We start from the raw sequence: 18378 nt of genomic DNA, 5'->3' as shown, positions 1-18378 counted from the left end.
GCAAGTGGCCCTGCGGATGCCCTTCCTGGGAGAGCAGCGCCTGGAGGAATGGGTGAAGGAATTGGAGCTCCGAGTATGGCAGGAGATTTGGCTGGAAGATGCCTACCAGGCACTCTGGTGGTATATGGCACAGTATATACCCTGGACAGCCGAGCATGACAAGCCAGAGGGAGAGGAGTTTGATGGTCCTGGCTTGTTATGGGAGTCCTTTGCAGAGACGGACTTCGGGAGCCCTGCGCAGACCAGACTTCAGGATATTTTCTACACAAGGGAGGCTAGGCATGACTGGGATGACCCCCATGAGGTAGGGCAAGACCTGCTTCACCTAGCAACCATGGAGTGGGAACTGGAGCAGGACTACCGAGATCTCTTCCACTCCATTGGGAAGGCTCAGCAGGACAGTAAAGTGACAGACCCAGATCCAGACCCATTCCGCTGGGAAGATATTGTGGAGATTTACTGGGAAGAACCCCAGGTGGCCGGTAGAGATGGGACCGAGGTCTCTCCACCGGTCCTGCAGGGAATTGGGAGCCCAGTCTCCATTCCCCAGCGGCAGGCTGAGTTACAGGGGGCAGAGGTAGTTGGTCCTACCCCCCAACAGCAGAGTGATATGCCGGGAAGGCAGTGTGAAGTGCAGGGAGAGGAGAGCAGCGTCCTCCCTCCCCAGCGGCAGGCTGAGTTACAGGGGGCAGAGGTAGTTGGTCCTACCCCCCAGCAGCAGCGTGATTTTTTGGGAATAGAGAGCCCAGTCTCCTTTCCCCAGCGGCAGAGTGGCCAGCAGGGAATAGAGAGCCCAGTCTCCTTTCCCCAGCAGCAGGACACTGTATTGGGAGAAGAGACAGTCGGTCTCCCTCCACAGAGTATGGAAGTATGTATGGGAGAGGAGCTTGCTACCACCTCTCCCCAGCGGCGGGTCATTGATGAGCAGGGAATAGAGAGCCCAGTCTCCTTTCCCCAGCAGCCGGACACTGTATTGGGAGGAGAGACAGTCGGTCTCCCTCCACAAAGGCGGAAAGTATGTATGGGAGAGGAGCTTGCTACCACCTCTCCCCAGCGGCGGATCATTGATGTGCAGGGAATAGAGAGCCCAGTCTCCTTTCCCCAGTGGCAGAGTGTTCTATTGGGAGAGGAGCCTGTTACCCCCTCTCCCCAGCGGCAGCTTAAGGTACCAGGGGGAGACTGTAAGCCCCCCACCGGTGCAGATGGGACCGTGGTCTCTGCACTTACCACACAGGGGGTAGGGATGGTCAGTCCTGCCCCCCCACGACAGGGCTGTTTAGCCAAAGGGGAGACAGTCGGTCTCCAGCAGCAGAGCTGTGTAACTAAAGGGGAGACAGTCGGTCTCCAGCAGCAGAGCAGTGCAGCTAAAGGGGAGACAGTCGGTCTCCAGCAACCAGGCTTCAACCAGACTACTCCCGTGGTAGTGCTGGCATCAGGGCAGAGTACCGCTGGTCTCTGCCCACTCAGCAACCCACCAAGGCAGCCTACCAGTCCCCCACACAGCCATGGTGAGGCACCTGGACATGGACAAATTTCTCCTCTACCCAGGTGTAGTAACCAGTTATTGTGGGTGGGCTGTACTGCTGTTTCTGTTTTGTGGGTGGGCTGCTGGACTAACAAGGGCACTGACCGGCAGGAGGTCAGATACCCTGTTAGTCTGTTTGGAAAAGGGGAGAGATGTGACGAGAGCAATCTCGCCACATTGCATTGGAGAAGCCTGGCTGCCCGCCTGCTGCCTTTGGACTATGGCCCTGGGAGATTGGGCCCTTTAAAAACAGTATGCGGCCATACCAGAGTGTATGTCACTCATTCTGGCCCTTTAAATACAGTGGGGTCATTTGGTACTTGCCCTGTGTGAGCTGTGGTAACCCAGATAGCTATGCCATGGAGCCGATTCGTGTGATTAAAGACTTTGGCTCTATGGCGACTAAACTGTATTCGGTTGGTCTGAGTGCCATTCACCTAATAATGTGCACTCAGACCTGAGCTATCTGGGGATATGTGAAATGTCTGTGTGTTATGTGTAAAATGTGACTTTATGTATTTTAAAGTGTTTTATGTCGTTTTGCAACCATGTGGTTAATGGAGTCTGCCTCTAGTCCTGGATAATTGGATTACTTCTCCAATTATCTCCAGGGCAGAAGGGAGGAAACCGGGATGCATTGTGGGGATGTTTTTCTTCTGTTTGAGCCAGATTTTGCCATGCTGCAAGCCAGGGCCCAAAAGATACTTTTACTAACTTTTGAACCCCTGGTCTGATTCATGCAATTTTTGAGTATGTTGTTCCCCCGAATGGATTGATTGTGAATATGTATTTTTATGTGAATGTGATGTATGGTTTTAAAGTTATGAAAGTTGTGTAAAAGTATATTTTGAACTGTATGCATAATGGGATTATGTGTCACACTAAGGGGAGGGGATGTGTGGGATGTAACATCTATGTCATTGGTTATTTTATGCCTCCCCCTGGGTGTGGCCTGTATGTGTACTCATGTAATAAAAACCAGGCTGGGTGCCCCACCACCTCAGACCTCTGCTTGACCCTCAACACGGAGCCTTGTCTCGTTCTTGGGGGGATTCACTGTATGCTGATAGAGACTGATTGCCAGGAGTGTAAGCTGATTGTCTGCTTTTCCTGTTCGTCTGCTAGCAGCTATTCGTGAGGTTCCAGTTCGGAGTGCTATTTTGTATCCAGTTCGGGAGTGTGGTGTTCTGCAGTAGCTGTGCCTGTCTTTCAGAAAGGGGCATATCGCCTAAACGGATTTTAACCCCTTGTCTGCTGAAACGGTCCATTACAAACAGTACCCCCCATTAACAGGTTTTATGTTGTTTTGGAAAGTTACAGGGTCAAATATAGAACGTTCCATTTTCAAATTGAAATTTTCCAGATTAGTAATGTTACCTTTGAGACGGTGTGGTAGCCCAGTAATGACAATTACCCCCATAATGGCATACCATTTGAAAAAGTAGACAAGCCAAGGTATTGAAAGTGGGGTATGTTTAGTCTTTTTTAGTAGCCACTTAGTCACAAACACTGGCCAAAGTTAGCGTTCATATTTGTTTTTGTGTGAAAAAAGCAAAAAACTAATATTTGGCCAGTGTTTGTGACTAAGTGGCTACTAAGAAAGACTGGACATACCCCACTTGCAATACCTCGGGTTGTCTACTTTTGCAAATGGTATGCCATCATGGGGGTAATTCTCATTCCTGGGCTACCATACGCTCTCAAAGGCAACATAACCAATCTGGCAAATTTCAATGTGAAAAAAATGAAATGCAAGCCTTATATGTAACTCTCTAACTTTCCAAAACACCATGAAACCTGTACATGGGGGGTACTGTTATTCACTAAACACAAATATTAGTGTTTTAAAACAGTAAAACATATTACAACAATAATATAGACCATAAAAGTTCCGTTCGCTTGTAAAAAATGCGAAAAACGTCACTTTTACTTAAAATATCATCGTTGTAATACAATTTACCAGTTTGAAACACTAATATTTGAGTTCAGCGAAGTCTCCCGAGTAAAACAGTACCCCCTATGTACAGGTTTTATGGTGTCTTGGAGAGTTACAGGGTCAAATATAGTGCTTGCGAATTAAATTCTCTGCACTTTCTCACATAATTACATTAAAAGATTATTTATATATACACGTAGAATTTTAATATATATGCATTTATAGGTATTTAAATTCTACGTGTATACTAATGTAATCTTTTATGTAATTATATGTATTTATCTATATATATATATTTGCGTTATTTGTATTTTATATATAGATAGATATATATAGAATGTCATTCTAAGTGTATTTTGTTACCGATATATATATATATTAATAACAAAATAGAGTTAGAATGAAATTACATATTCATATATAATTTATATTAAATTTTGTTTCAATATTTTATTTATTTATTTTATTATTTTATTTATATATTATTTTAATTATACGTATTTATATATAATATATATGTACATCTATTATATATATAATATATATACATATTATATATATGTAACGTCATTCTAAGTGTATTTTAATATTAATATATACTTATATAATATTAAAATACACTTTGTATGACGTTACATATATATAATATGTATATATATTATATATATACATATTATATATATATAAAAATATATTTAATTTATTTTTACACATGTCTAATATATTTTTTTTATACTTCCCACCAGCAGGGGGACTGTCTGATATTTCAAACAGTCCCCCTGCTGGCAGATCCATAGCCAGCTATAGGGGGCCATGTGATCGCTCTTTGAGAGCGATCACATGGCCCCCGGGGGCCTCATTTGCCGGAAGGGGGCTGCCTGGGCTCTCAGGCAGCCCCCCAGAAGAGGATCGCGGCGGAGGTGAGTACACCTCTCCTCCTGGGGCTGCAAGCCGTTACGGCGTTCCATGCCGTCGCAGCGGCTTTAAAGCCCATTTAAAGCGCGACGGCATGGAACGTCGTAACGGCGTTAAGGGGTTAAGGAACACTATAGTATTAGGAATACAAACATGTATTTGTAAAACTATAGTGCTGGTGTGGCAGTTTAGGAAACTCAGATTGCAGTGAAACAGTAGTTTTACTCACCTTATCTCTCTCCCTGTGCCTGTCTCACTGCAGCTAGCCCCGCCTCCATGGCAATCTAGATAATCTCAGCCAATCCAATGCTTTCCCATCTCTATCAGAAGTGTTTAGCCTCTCCATGCAAAGCGTGGAGACGCTGAATGTAGATGCTGCACTGAACTAGGAACCACCGCTAGTGGCCATCTGAGTGACTGCAAGTAGAGATGTTTATAGGCAGCAATGTAAATAAACACTGCTTTTTCAGAGAAAAGCCTATAGGGACAGGCTATAGACTCTAGAACAACTACAGTAAGCTGACTATAGTATTCCTATAAAGATGAAATAGCTGGGTTGGATCACTGAATCGGATTAGAAGCTCTATTTGAACATCCCCTAAAGTTAATTAACATACAAAGAGGAGATACAGGACTGCCGAGCATCAGATAAAATCATTGGGCATGTGATAACATAGTACAGGTATATATGATATACTCTGTAATGACAAAGTAAATAAATGTGAATTGAATAGCACTAAGAAACTAATACAAGTCTATGCAATTGTCTTACCTCCATCGTGTAAAATATTGGGATACAAGTTTAACAAAATAAGGTACAAGTGAAATGATGTTATTAATTTGTAAAATGTTCTTGCACGAATCATGAAAGATAGATGTATGTCTTGTGTGCGAGCTGTCAGGCCGACTTCTAACCTCTTAATAAAAGAGGTTAGGCAATTCTCATTGTACCATGACACTCCTGTCGGATCATGTGCCTAAGGGGCTAGGAACCATCCTTGCTCTAGCCCAGACTTCCTTAGTTTACCCTTTTCTATAAGCCACTAATATTTCAACGACTGAAACAACCAAATCAATTAAAGGAGAATGAAACCGTAAAGTTACTGTCACTTTTTTTTATTCAAAATCATTTATTATTAATAAACGTTAGAAGATTCATGTTTTGTCTTTCCATTTTCATAAGATCCGTTATTTATAGTACAAACCCCCCCCCCCCCCCCATTCCAAAACATGAGCCTTGTGCAATGTACCTTTGATAATGCAATTATTTTCTGCTACTGTGCAAAGAAAGCCTTGTCCAGCACATGGCAAAATAACACAATCTGAATGGTTTGAGGCATTTAGCTGCATTTCACAGGCAACTACCAATTCCCGTACTACAAGAGTATAAAGTACTTAACAGAAGGATTCCGGCTTCAAGTTTATCATGCTCCCATTCTAAAGAGGAGTATTAAGAATTCCAGTAGTTCTACTGTTTTCTGTTTTTGTTAACCTCTTCCCTGCCAAAAAGAAACAAACTACACAGCTTCTAGCGAGACCTGCTCTGCACAGCCGTGTGGAACAAAAGAGCAGGAAACAGGTTAGTGAGGAAATAAAATTCAAATTTCCTTTTGTCTCTGCTTCTAAAGCATGTTCTATAGCACCAAAATATGCATTAGAAAGGACAGAAACGAGGATCGTCATTTTCACAAATGATCTGAAAGTAATTTAGCACATTTCTCAGGTAGACAGGGATGTATTTGAAGTCCTGTCTGGATGTGAATTGGTGGCCAATATGTAGAAAGATATCTTCCAGGATCTGTCAACTAACTCGTATTCAAGAAACCTAGAATTAAATGTAACTTTTTTTCTTCTTCACGGTTTGTGTTGGTATTTCTGTGGCAATACATAAAATAATAAAACAACGATCCACGTTCCAAAGCTGTTCTATGCATATGTCTAACCGAAAAGTCAATCCCACAACTGCATTTACACTTTCTCCATAAAGTTCCAAACAATATTTGCATCCGGTAAGCAATATAAAGAAGGTTAGAAAAATGCATTCAGGGTGTTAATACAGATGAACTGTTGCTGTGTGTTGCCCACTCGGGGAATCTGTTCAGATCAAACATTGGTATTCCCCACGTGTAAAGTCCAAACCATAAGGTTATCATGCTTATTAGGTTAGTTCCCAGTCCTGCTTTTACCTGCAAATTAAATAAAGCAAAGAGAGATAACTTAATTCACTTGTTTTTACATACCCCTATAATAGTTATGAAAAACAGCATTATTTTGTTTTATACCGTTCATAATGAAAGACATTGTTCAAAGTGATATGATTATTACTCTGTTAACAATAATGAAATATTGTCAGAGTTATTCACTAGTGAGAATTCAAAGATAATTTCAAATTTTATGGTAAAAAGAGCCAAAGTAGAAAAATTATCTAAGTCAGCCATGTTTCCAGTTTGGTAACTTTGGCTAAGTCTAAAAACTCACTTTGAATTCCCACTTTAGTGAATAAATTAAAGAATCTTCTTAAGCTGATAAATATTGCCATAGTAATATCATACCGAACATTTATAAAGACATTCGGCCTCTATGGAAGATATGAAGTGTTCAATTTGTGAGATTTCCATATTTTCTAACAATATCTATGGATACTCCTCTTGCAATTACCCCAATATATGGGGATAATTCTCTAAGATTTAAGATTTCTACTGTAACTTTAAGGCATTTTGGAGGTAGTTCACTACATTCACTATAACCCACCGGCATGTAAATGCTCTAACCTTTCCAGATGAGCTCTGAATTAGAGCCCAGCTGGGTCAATCATAAATAGCCCTGTGCCAATCGCCTTTCCGTACTACTGTGACGAACTAGATTACATTTCCTGCGTTACATGTAAATGGCAGGATCACGTTCATTTCTGCAATCAAATAACTCAAATACTTTTCCTGCACATTTACCCTATTTAGGCTCTGTTAGCACTCCAGCCCTGTTATTATGTCAGTAATATTACCTGAACTGTGAGAGTGTTTTTAACGCAATCAGAATTTAAAAATGTCTCAACTGTAATGACGCCTAAGTTGGAAATTGTTATCAAGTTGTTCATCAGACTTAAAGGGAAACTATAATGTTAGGAAAACAAAGTTATCAAGTTGGAACCATATTTTTAACATCTGACCTGCATCGATCTTTTATTGTGCAGTGATCATAATAGGTAACGTGTGACATTAACCTGTTTCAAACTGACATTGATAGGTGAATGTTTCTTTAAGTCTGTTAAAATCTGAAATTATGGGTTCATTTGGGGTTTGTTTGTTTTTAGCAGTTTCCCTACATTATTAGTGTAATAATGCTTGCTGGTTCTTTATTTGCTTTAATTGATCAGCAATTAGTCTCTGTGTAAGCTTAAGGACATTGCTTCCAAATTTAATCCGCTCACTGGTTGTGATCTTAGTGTTTTTTCTGTTCATGCATAATACCATTTGCTCATTTTCAGGTATTGGGTAATTAATTGAAAAAGTTTCTTCAGTGGCTTATCAAGTAATCATGGCTGTTGTAATAGAGGAGACATTATTTGTAAGCACCAGAACCACAACAGCTTAATATAGTGGTTCTATAGATAAGAGAATGTCCCTGCAGTTTCTGCAGTGTAAGTACTGCCTTTTCTGGGAAAAGATAGTGTTTACTTCTAGGCTTGCTGTGTGTACATTAATTTTGAGGGGCGAGCCCTGGTCTAAATTGCCCCAAAATCACATTTGTATTCCCACAAGGACCATCTTTGCGAGCCGCGAGTACATACTGGTGTAATAGCAGAGTAGGCACCTGCTTTCCCCATATTGCAGGTGCCTACTCTGCTAACATTTACCCGGCCGGGGGAGAGGTGCCTGGGGCCAGCGAGGGAGCTCAGTGTGCCTGCTCCTCACTGCTCCCTCGCGCCGTCTGAAGTGAAACCGGGCGCCAGAATATGACCTCATATTCTGGCACCCGGCATCACTAAACCGCGCGAGGGAGCAGTGAGGCGCAGGAAGGACCCCAGGGAGATGCCCCACATCGGCTCCTAAAGGTAAGAAGCAATAAATAAAAGTGTGTGTGTGTGTGTCTGTGTCAGTGAGTGTGTGTGTGTGTGTCTGTCTGTGAGTATGTCAGTGAGTGTGTGTGTCTGTCAGTGTGTGTGTGTGTGTCAGTATGTGTGTGTGTCTGTCTCGGTCAGTGAGTAGGTGTTTGTGTCAGTGAGTGTGTGTGTGTGTGTGTGTCAGTGAGTGTGTGTGTGTGTGTGTGTCTGTGAGTATGTCAGTGAGTGTGTGTGTCTGTCTCGGTCAGTGACTTTAGTAGAGGGGAGGGGTTATACTGAACTTTTTTTAAATAAACCTACGTTTCTATGAAAATATGGGTTGTTGTTTTTTGCGGCCCACATAAACTTAAACTTTGTTTATGTGGCCGATCTAGACTTTGAGTTTGACATGCTTGCTGTAGTGCTTTGTGTGTGTGAAGAGTGTGCCTTTTTTATTTTACAAAAACTGCAGATTTCAATAAAAATCTGCACTTCTATAAATTAACCGTGTTACAGTTGCCTGTCTGTCAGGCAATTGACCCTGTTACTTCCTGGTTGTTTAACATAGTGGAGCTAAACTCTAGAGGCATCAATTGCCCAGAGCACCTGCCTTGCAAAGGCTTCTCATTGAGCTGCATTGGGAAGTTTGTGATTGGCCAGCCACGGAAAGTATGTGCTGGGGAAGAAGGGGAGGGCTTGCAAAAACTGCAGACAAGTGATCTGCAGCTTTAGAAACTTGTTTCTAGATACATTGCATGTTTTCATTGGGATTATAGCTACTGATTTGGTTATCTATCTTTTTATATATGAAATGTGTTCATTTTTTCATTTTGAGTGTTCCTTTAAGCTTGATTGTTTAACTTAGGTCGCTCTCTTGTCAAACCGATAATATGAAAATTGTTGCTGAACAGTTTAGGAATTGTATGATTGTGATCACCTCATCGGCAGCTATTAACAAATGATAAATTGTGATTGAGGCTTTGTTATTTTAGTGGTCTTTGAACAACATTCGTGCACATATCTGCTGCTTTGCTATACTTCACCAGCTAGCTTTGAATTTTGTGTTTAAAATGTATTTTTTTTTACAATACTTTCAAATATCACAATAACAAATGCTGTGTTTTTTGTTAAGCACTCAAAAGTGAACAAGCATTTTACAAGAAAGAGAAATTAAGCCTTTGTGATTAGCTGACAAAAATGACTTTCCAAATAAGCTACATGAACACCATTTCAGTCACCGTGGTGGAGATTTCTGAACGTTTACTACTTGCTTTACAAATCCCCCTGTCACTTTCTAAATGATGTTGTACCTACCATGTCTGGAACAGTGAGGTGACCATAGGAAAAAACAATGGCATTGGGAGGATTTGCAACAGGCAAAAGGAAAGCACATGAGGCACTTATTGTAGCTGGAATGATGACCAGAAGAGGATTCACTCCTATTCCTTCAGCCTTTAATCACATACAATAAAAAAATAAAAAAAAATCAACATTTAAAGAGAGGCTGACATTTTTACATATAAAGAGATTGCAAAAAATAAATAGTTCTGCACTATTGCACTCAATCACAAATTAAAGCACCATGCATCCACTACAGCTAGTTAGTGCTGTCCCGCTGTTGAGCATCCTGTTCTATCATGATATACTCTACTAAGCAAAAACATCATTTGAAAGCTGATTTGACAGACTGACAGCTGCTAGAGGCACACAAATGGACAAACATGAACATTGCAGTTTTTTTAGAAATGGCAAAGCGTACAATAGTCCGCCTACAGGGACAGTAACGGACACTATAGTCACCAGAACAACTACAGCTTATTGCATTTGTTCTGGTGAGTAGAATCATTCCCTTCAGGCTTTTTGCAGTAAACACAGTCTTTTCAGGGAAAACGCAGTGTTTACATTGGAGCCTAGAGACACCTCCACTGGCCTCTCCTCAAATGGCTTCTAGAGGTGTTGCACAGTGTGAAGTACTGTCATTTAGTGTCTCCACCCTCTGCATGCAGACACTGAACTTTCCTCATAAAGATGCATTGATTCAATGCATCTCTATAAGGAGATGCTGATTGACCAGGGCTGTGGCTTGTGCTGGCTCTGCCCCTGATCTGCCTCATTGACAGTCTCAGCCAACCCTATGTGAAAGCATTGGGATTGGCTCAGAACAACACTTCTGATGATGTTAGCCAAGAAGGCAGATCAGGGGCAGATCCAGCAGCAGCAGACTGGAGTAAAAGTAAGATTATACTATATTTAGGGAAGGCAAGGAAGGCCAAGGAGGCTAGATGGTGATTTTAACACTATAGGGTCAGGAATACATGTTTGTGTTCCTGACCCTATAGGGTTCCTTTAAGTTGTAGGGATTGGGTGGTGAGAGTGTCCCTTTAATGTTCATTACACTACACATACAAATATAAATGTGGCACATCTCTCTATCTGATGTACAGTTTTGTAGTCAAAATTGAAAAACGAATAACAAATCTTTCTTTGAAAAAAGGGGGTCCCAAGTCAAGACTATGTGTAACGATTCTCAAAAAAAGGTTAGATTACCCACATATAACATGTATTACCCACTATAATTGGTAAGAAACAATAAATGAAAATATAAACTTTATTAGTGTTTAAAGGGCATATCTACATAATAGTGGGGGGAGGGGGTAGAATTATTATAGATTGGTTAAAGAAAGGGAGAAAAGGAAAATCCTTCGTTGAGTCCATGTGGGCTCAGTGTTTTGAGTTTATATATCCAAAAACAGTCACGTTGCCTTAGATACTTGTCGTAATCACCTCACCTCTGGTTTCTCTTTACCAACTCCAAGCCACAGAACCGTAAACCCTTAGAGTCCCCTGCATGGCATTCCCTAAGATGTCTTGAGATAGGGTAGTTCACTGGGTTTTTGGGAGACCTGATATGTTCCTTTATCCGTTGTTTAAAAGGGCAGAAAGTTTTCCAACGTATTTAAGATTGCATTGGCAGGTAAGTAAATATACTATACCTGCTGTATTGCAGTTGAAGAACGATGTGATCTTAAACACACACATTTACACCCTCACTGTCCGTAACACTTTTAGAGTCCCTTTTGGTGTGTTTACACACTACACACCTTCCACATGCAAAGGTGCCAACTAAAGGGTTCTGGAGCCATGTTGTTAATGAAAGCTGTTTATGTTGAAGGTGACTAGGGGCCAACAAGTCACGGAGGTTTTTCCCCCTACGTGCTGCCGTAGTCACATTGGGGGCGAGCACCGCTTTTAGGTGTTCGTCACCGGTGAGAATGGGCCAGAAGTATTGGAGTGATTTTTTTCATACTCTCCCATCCCGTATTGTACGTGGCTATCAACCAAATGGTCCCCCCAGAATCTTTGGGTACCAATTTGGATCAGTCTCTTTTAACAGACCCTTACAGTCGGCCCCTTACGCCCTCCTATAGGCTCATTTAAGACATTTGTTGGGGTATCCTTTTGCTTTAAACTGCTGTTTTAAATCCTTTGCTTTGATATTAAATTCTATCCATAACATAATATGTTGGAATATTACATATGGGTTTTGTTACCTTTTTTATTTTATTTTTTTCAGTTTTTTACTAATGGCCATTTTTAGTCTCTTTACTGGTTTAATATTATGGCTATAGAGTATATAGATAACCATCAACTAACATGCTCCATTTTACACTAATGCCTATTTATTTTCACTTTAAACACTTTTACACTCAGATTCTGCCGTTTTCGAACTATTCTTTAACTAAAATGCTGAGTTTACATATGGACTTCAACTGGCTTTAACAGCCTCCTATAATCTTTCTCTACTTTTAGGGGTTAACTTGCACCAATTGGTAAATGGCTTTACAAATTGTGGGGGCATGCCTATACAGTCTCTCCCGCCCCCTTTGATGTGTCGGCACTTGATTGGCCATTTTACATCAGAGGGGCGGAGTTACTACACATAAAAATAACTGGCGAACGCACTTAATTTCTATTCTTGACAAAGGCGCATCATAGCGCTTAAACGCGCATTGAGGAGGACGCCATTATAGGCACTTTTTATTTTATTCGGGTTTCCTAGGGGCTCTGCCATCATGCACTTTGCCAGGATAGTAAGCTTTGCTTCTTAATTTTAGAGCTGCCTCGAAGCAGCTAGAGGGATTTGGGGTGTGTTAGGATCTGTGTGGGACTGATTTTGATTTTTATATGGTTGGGATTTACCTTTACCTGTACCTTTAAGCACTTGTCCCACCCTGAGTAGGAGAGTAAGGTCTATGGATTAGGACCCTTAGAAAGGTATCTCAATAGGGAGTCTATGGGGTATGCTTTAACCCTGGTTTAGGTGCCTTCACACACGGTATTTACCTAGGTCAGCTACCTGCACTAATTCCAGATACCTCATATATATTTTTTGGGATCCAGCCCTTCTGGATGACTCCTGTTTTTTTGTTTTATCTTTTTCTTTGCAACTATAATCAGGGTTGTGGTTTGCAGTGGAGAAGGGGGTAGGTAATTACTCCTACCCTCCTATTTTCACCCTCTTTTAAGTGGAGTTTCGTCTAATTATGAAGTTGGAGGTGACGAACTAACATAACACTCTATACACCTACCCTCCTGTTCCTTATAATCAGACTATTAATATACCAGTTTACTTCCATTATCTCCATCATTGTATCTACTTAAACCTTTTATTCACCTTTTTGAATCTCTCTTATATTTCCAATATCTCTAATTTTCTAAATAGATCTAATTTTGAATCTAAATACTGAGCTTTATTCTTCCGATCCCCATAGACTGCTGCTATTTAATTGGCTACATTCTAGCCTTCCATGTGGAATAACATTTTATTACTAAACAGCTGTCTTTCTTGATACTATCGTTCTACTTGGGTTGATCAACAATTAGTGTATTTTCTCACGCTTGCTGTGATTGATATATACAGGCCAGATAGGCAGAACCCCTAGGTTTCTCCTATTTAATATTACCCTTTTCACAAGTCACTATTGTCTTTTTTTTCTTTCTCACTATTATGTAGATATCCCTTTAAATACTAATGAAGTTTATATTTTAATGTTCTGTTTCTTACCATTATAGTGTGCTATACATGTTATATGTGGGTAATTAACCCTTTATTGAGAATCGTTAACCGTAGTCTTTTGACTTGGGACCCCACTTTTTTCAAAGAAAGATTTTTATTCTTTTTTTCAATTTTGTCCTTTCTGGGTTAAAGGACCACTCTAGTGCACTAGAGTGCCACTAGAGGAAATAGGGGAAGGCTTAACCCATTCACAAACATAGCAGTTTCTCTGAAACTGCTATGTTTATGAAAAAATGGGTTAACCCTAGAAGGACCTGGCACCCAGACCACTTCATTAAGCTGAAGTGGTCTGGGTGCCTAGAGTGTTCCTTTAAGTCCATATTACCCATTTAGTCCACTCTTGACTCTGGGGTCAGATTTTTCCTGCCCCTCTAGTAGTGTAATTTTTTTCTCAAGTTTTGTAGTCCGCTACAGTCCATTTCTTGTGAATAATAGCGCAAGGATAAGAAGTGTGTATTAATAATATAATAGCAACATCCCAGTGGGACTTTCTAACAAACACTGTGTGTTGTCAATACATGCACCCAATAACTCCTGTATTACACAGACTACTAACTGGCCCTTCAAAGAAGCAAAAACAATGTATTAACTTACCAGTGAAGAGAGGATGGGTTGGAATATTGTGATGGTTGCTGGGTTGCTTGCCACTTCGGTCACAGTTGTGACCATTAGACAGACAATTAGTACGATGACCCAGACTGGAAGGCTACTCAAAGGTTCCATTTTATGCCCAACCCACATAGAAAGCCCAGACACCTATAGCAAAAAAAAAATTAAAAATATTAAAGTATTGTATTGACATAATTCCATAGTGATACATTACAGAAAATAGTTACAAATAGAGCAACAGAATTATTTACATACAAATTGCTCTTCACTTGGAAGATTTACTATATATTATGGTCCCCAGACTTATTGCTTTTTTCCAACCCCTTGTTTTAGCGAAGCGTTAATAACCAGATTGTGATGGCTTGAACACATTGCGCTATTTAATAACGATCTAAATTAAAGTATTCCTTCCTGGTTTAAATTCAACTTGCTCATAAAACAGTTGGCTTCAAAAATGTTACACAATACTGTTGGCAGCACCTAACATTTAGAAGGGCTTGGGTACAATAAGTACATTTTGGTAAAGGTTAGAAAATGGACTGATCTTCTAAGCACAATAAAGGAACACAAACACCATGGCCACCGCATTGTGCTGTAGTGGTTATGGTGCCAGGAGTAGTCAAACTGTGTTAGAACGTTCACTGGTTAAGAAGAACGGTTTTAAAACAGTGTATGAGAGATGGTTTTGTATCAGTGCATTATATGTAAAAAATAAAAAAAAACAATAGCATCTTATCTTGATGTTAGACTTGTGCACAAATGCGTTTCAGCAGGCACAAACGGAACAACTTCATTTTAATCTATATCTGAATAAATCGATCTATTCGCGATCTTCCTATGGTATCTTATCCAATGAATAAGACTATACAGATACATCATGGATGTATCCATTTTTCGGGCACAGATTTATTTATTTGTTTGTAACAGCTTAGACACGTTAGTGCACGAGTCTAATAGATATAGGGTATATTGAATCAATTAGTGAAAAAATAAAGTTAGAAAGAGCTCAAACTTGAAAGATTATTTTAGTTATATTTTCATTATCATTATCTTTGGTTTAGTTATATTGTAACCTATCATCATTCACATTGGAGAGGTTTTTAACATTAATTGATTCAGCCATACATCCATATTACCTACGTACTATCATTCTTTACATGTATTGTGCCGACACAATTTTTTTTTTTTGTTTTTTTAATGTTTCAATAACTGTGTTAATTAGAAATCATTTACTTGTCTGTGGCTGTATTTTTCTCTATATTGATTATTCTAAGTGCCTAAACTTCACTTTATTTCTTTTTCTGCACAGTGAATGAGACCAGGTAGAATTGTTACATTAACTTACTTCACATCCTTTGGCGAGAGCAAATCCACCTCCAACCAATACCACGATGTGCCAGGGAATACAATCTTCAAATTCTTTCCAGGTGATCATTGTTGTACATTCAGTCACAGAAGGAGAGCTGGATTTTTCTAATAGGAGTAAAATCACAAGACAAGTGCATGAAAACCTCCTCAGTCCTATAACGATCTTTAAATACTTTCTAATAGCACATCGTTTTATGAAGATATTAGTAATGTTCTTTATGTGCCACAAGACCACATGAAAAACCAACAGAATAAAATGCATAATGGGACCCAGACTTTCTAGTCTTTACAGCCGTGCATATTTTATCTTCCAGGTTACTAGGATTTTCTTTTAAATTAGAATTACATATATTCATTCTGCGTCATAATGTGATTTCAATAAAACTGTGCAGAACGTTTATTCATTCTTTAGGTTTTTGTACCCTAAATGTCTAATTTTAGATTCTTTGATGCAATGCTTTATATTCCACAAACAGATCGATTCTTCTAGATTCCTTATGTCATAACTTATTTGCCTTGCTTCCCAAGTGGAGGCCAGGATTACCCCCCCCCCCTGGTCCAGGAGGGGTGGTATAGGGGTCATGATCAGTATGCCTCAAAACTAGTCCTCACCAAGGTGGGAGATATGTCCTTCTCCAGCCTCTGGAAGGAGGTAACAAGGCACCATTGCAGAATTATAGATGCAAATATTACCTTGGCCAGTGTATTGCCAGACATAGGGGCACTCTCAGGAGTACCAGTCACTCTGGGATCAGCTCTGCTGCAATTAGATTCTGGTTGCCGAGGTAAATTTAGAGAATAAAACAGCGATGGAATGGAGAATCTACACATCGGTGCGTCCATCCATCCATGTATAACTTCTCCATTCCCCCCTCGGATAACACTTTTTCTAACTTCCTAATTTTTAACTCCAATCCATTGACGTTGTAAAGGGATATTATTGACTAAAGTACAAATTCAAAGTGAATTTAAAATTTAAGGCCAGAGTAGCGGAACGTAATTTTTCCCATTTTTGAATAATTTTACATTAAATTTGGAATTCACTATGAATTCTCACTTGAGTCAATAACCCCATATATGTTGTGTGAGGCACATTCAACAAGTAACCATAATTTACAAAATGACGTACCTTTTGATCTGCAGCACAACCAGCGGGGCTTCCTCCCAGGAATAATAAATAATAAAAAACCAAAAAGAATGGCTGAGGTAGCATCGGATTTGTACCCTTTCCTGTTTGTACAGAATAAAAAACAATTGGTTATCTTAGAAAACATTTTGTCTTGCCGATAAAATAAATTCCAAACCGGTCTCCAAATAAAAATTACGTTTAGAGGGACAGTTCAAACACTATAACCACTTACATCACTTGCATAGACTATAGTGCGATAAGCTTTCCTGTCTCCCTGGAAAGTGTCATGAAAGCTAAAATCACTTCCTATATACCTACTCCGCACTCTGGGGTGTCACAGGGCAAAACAGAGCCTGCACAGAAACCATGCATCTGCAGGTTGCTTCATTCATTTTTTTGTTATAAATATTTTCAGGAATGAAAGTACTCTCAATACAGTACAATTTTACATGATCTTCAATTCTGTCGATATCTTGTCTTGCAGATTTTAATTCAGTTATGCAGTTCTTAGTTTAGAACAAGGTACAAGAAATGATAGTCAGGTGGATAGGTCACTAAGAACAAACAATAGCCTACTGTGCAGGGATTAACACTGGAGTATAAACCATGTAACTGCTCACTTAGCCCAGGTGTGCATCATTCATCTCCCAGCAATCTCCCACTGCATTCCAGATTACTGATCTAAAACCCTACACTTCTTTATTGTTCAATCCAAAATAAAGAGCAATTATACTAAACACCATGAGCAATGTTATTGACAAGGCTGCAGTGTGATACTGTGTAACAATGCACCTTTCTACATGTGCATCTTTATACAAACGACTGCTTATAAGAAATGGCTAGATTTCTCTGACGGGGCATAGCACAAACAAGGATGTTTCTTTTTTTTCCTTTATGTAGCAGTTTTACACTCTGACATTTTATTTTGTCAAGTTCCCATTTTAAAGAATAAGTTATAAAAAATTTTTTTTAAAAAACACGAATTTAAAAAAAAAAAGAGGAATTAAAAAAAAAAAAAAAACCACAAGAGGGGGCTTGGCTGACTAGCAGACGCGTTCCTGTGCAGCTCCGCACCAAGAACTATTAAAACAAGGTTTAACCCTGACAATACTACACAGGAGAACGCCTAATTTATTGCCCCCACCAGCTGACATCATGGGCCGCAAAAATAAGAGGTAAGTAAGTAAAAAAAAAATCAGCATATTTAATGACACAATATAACTAACCAATGCATTTATTAGAATATTTTAAGTCAGCACTATTGAGGTGTTTAAAATGACTCATATATCCAGATATTGGTTCAGTGTAACCATCAAAGCGGCACTGACATTGTCTAAGGGATCATTTGCAAAAAAACAGGTGATGACATTGATGCTAGAGGTCTGGTGGCTGGGACATGTAGACAAGGATGAGCTTAAATTATGTGAACTTGTCCCTTGCGGGAGCCGCTATCTTCTTCTGGATGGTCCTGCTGTATTGAGCATTGAGGTCTATGGAAAATCCCGCAAGATATTTAAAGACTATTTCAAACAGCACGAGCACTCCATGTGAGAATGCAGTGCATGCAATCTCACACATGCGCGGGAGTGCAGCATTGAGGTCTATAGAGGGTCCAGATAGATAGATAGACGGACGGACAGATAGTTAGATAGACGGACGGACGGACAGTAATAGGCAGATAGATAGATAGAGCCAATTCCCTGCAGCTATCACGGATGATGGCAGTAGCTCCGCCCACTGTCTAGATGTGTCCGGTAGTCCCTACTTTGTCTCAGGATAT

At 40.0% G+C, this 18378-nt stretch overlaps 1 protein-coding gene across 1 annotated transcript in view; it reads right to left on the bottom strand.

Annotated features, from left to right (window-relative positions):
* Nucleotides 1-5487: 5487 nt before the first annotated feature.
* LOC134579405 (solute carrier family 13 member 1-like) overlaps nt 5488-18378 on the bottom strand; it is a 66157-nt gene continuing 53266 nt past the window's right edge. Inside the window, exons 12-16 of the mRNA XM_063438687.1 lie at nt 16599-16699; nt 15447-15574; nt 14087-14248; nt 9730-9867; nt 5488-6562 (exon numbers count right to left, since the gene is read on the bottom strand). Of these exons, the coding sequence (XP_063294757.1) occupies nt 6419-6562; nt 9730-9867; nt 14087-14248; nt 15447-15574; nt 16599-16699 (673 nt within the window). The 3' untranslated portion in view covers nt 5488-6418. The remainder of the gene's footprint in view (nt 6563-9729; nt 9868-14086; nt 14249-15446; nt 15575-16598; nt 16700-18378) is intronic.

This window comes from Pelobates fuscus, chromosome 12 (genome assembly GCF_036172605.1).
Source record: "Pelobates fuscus isolate aPelFus1 chromosome 12, aPelFus1.pri, whole genome shotgun sequence".
Taxonomy (NCBI): domain Eukaryota; kingdom Metazoa; phylum Chordata; class Amphibia; order Anura; family Pelobatidae; genus Pelobates; species Pelobates fuscus.
Note: the sequence above shows the minus strand (reverse complement) of the source record. Positions and strands in the feature narration are given on the sequence as shown.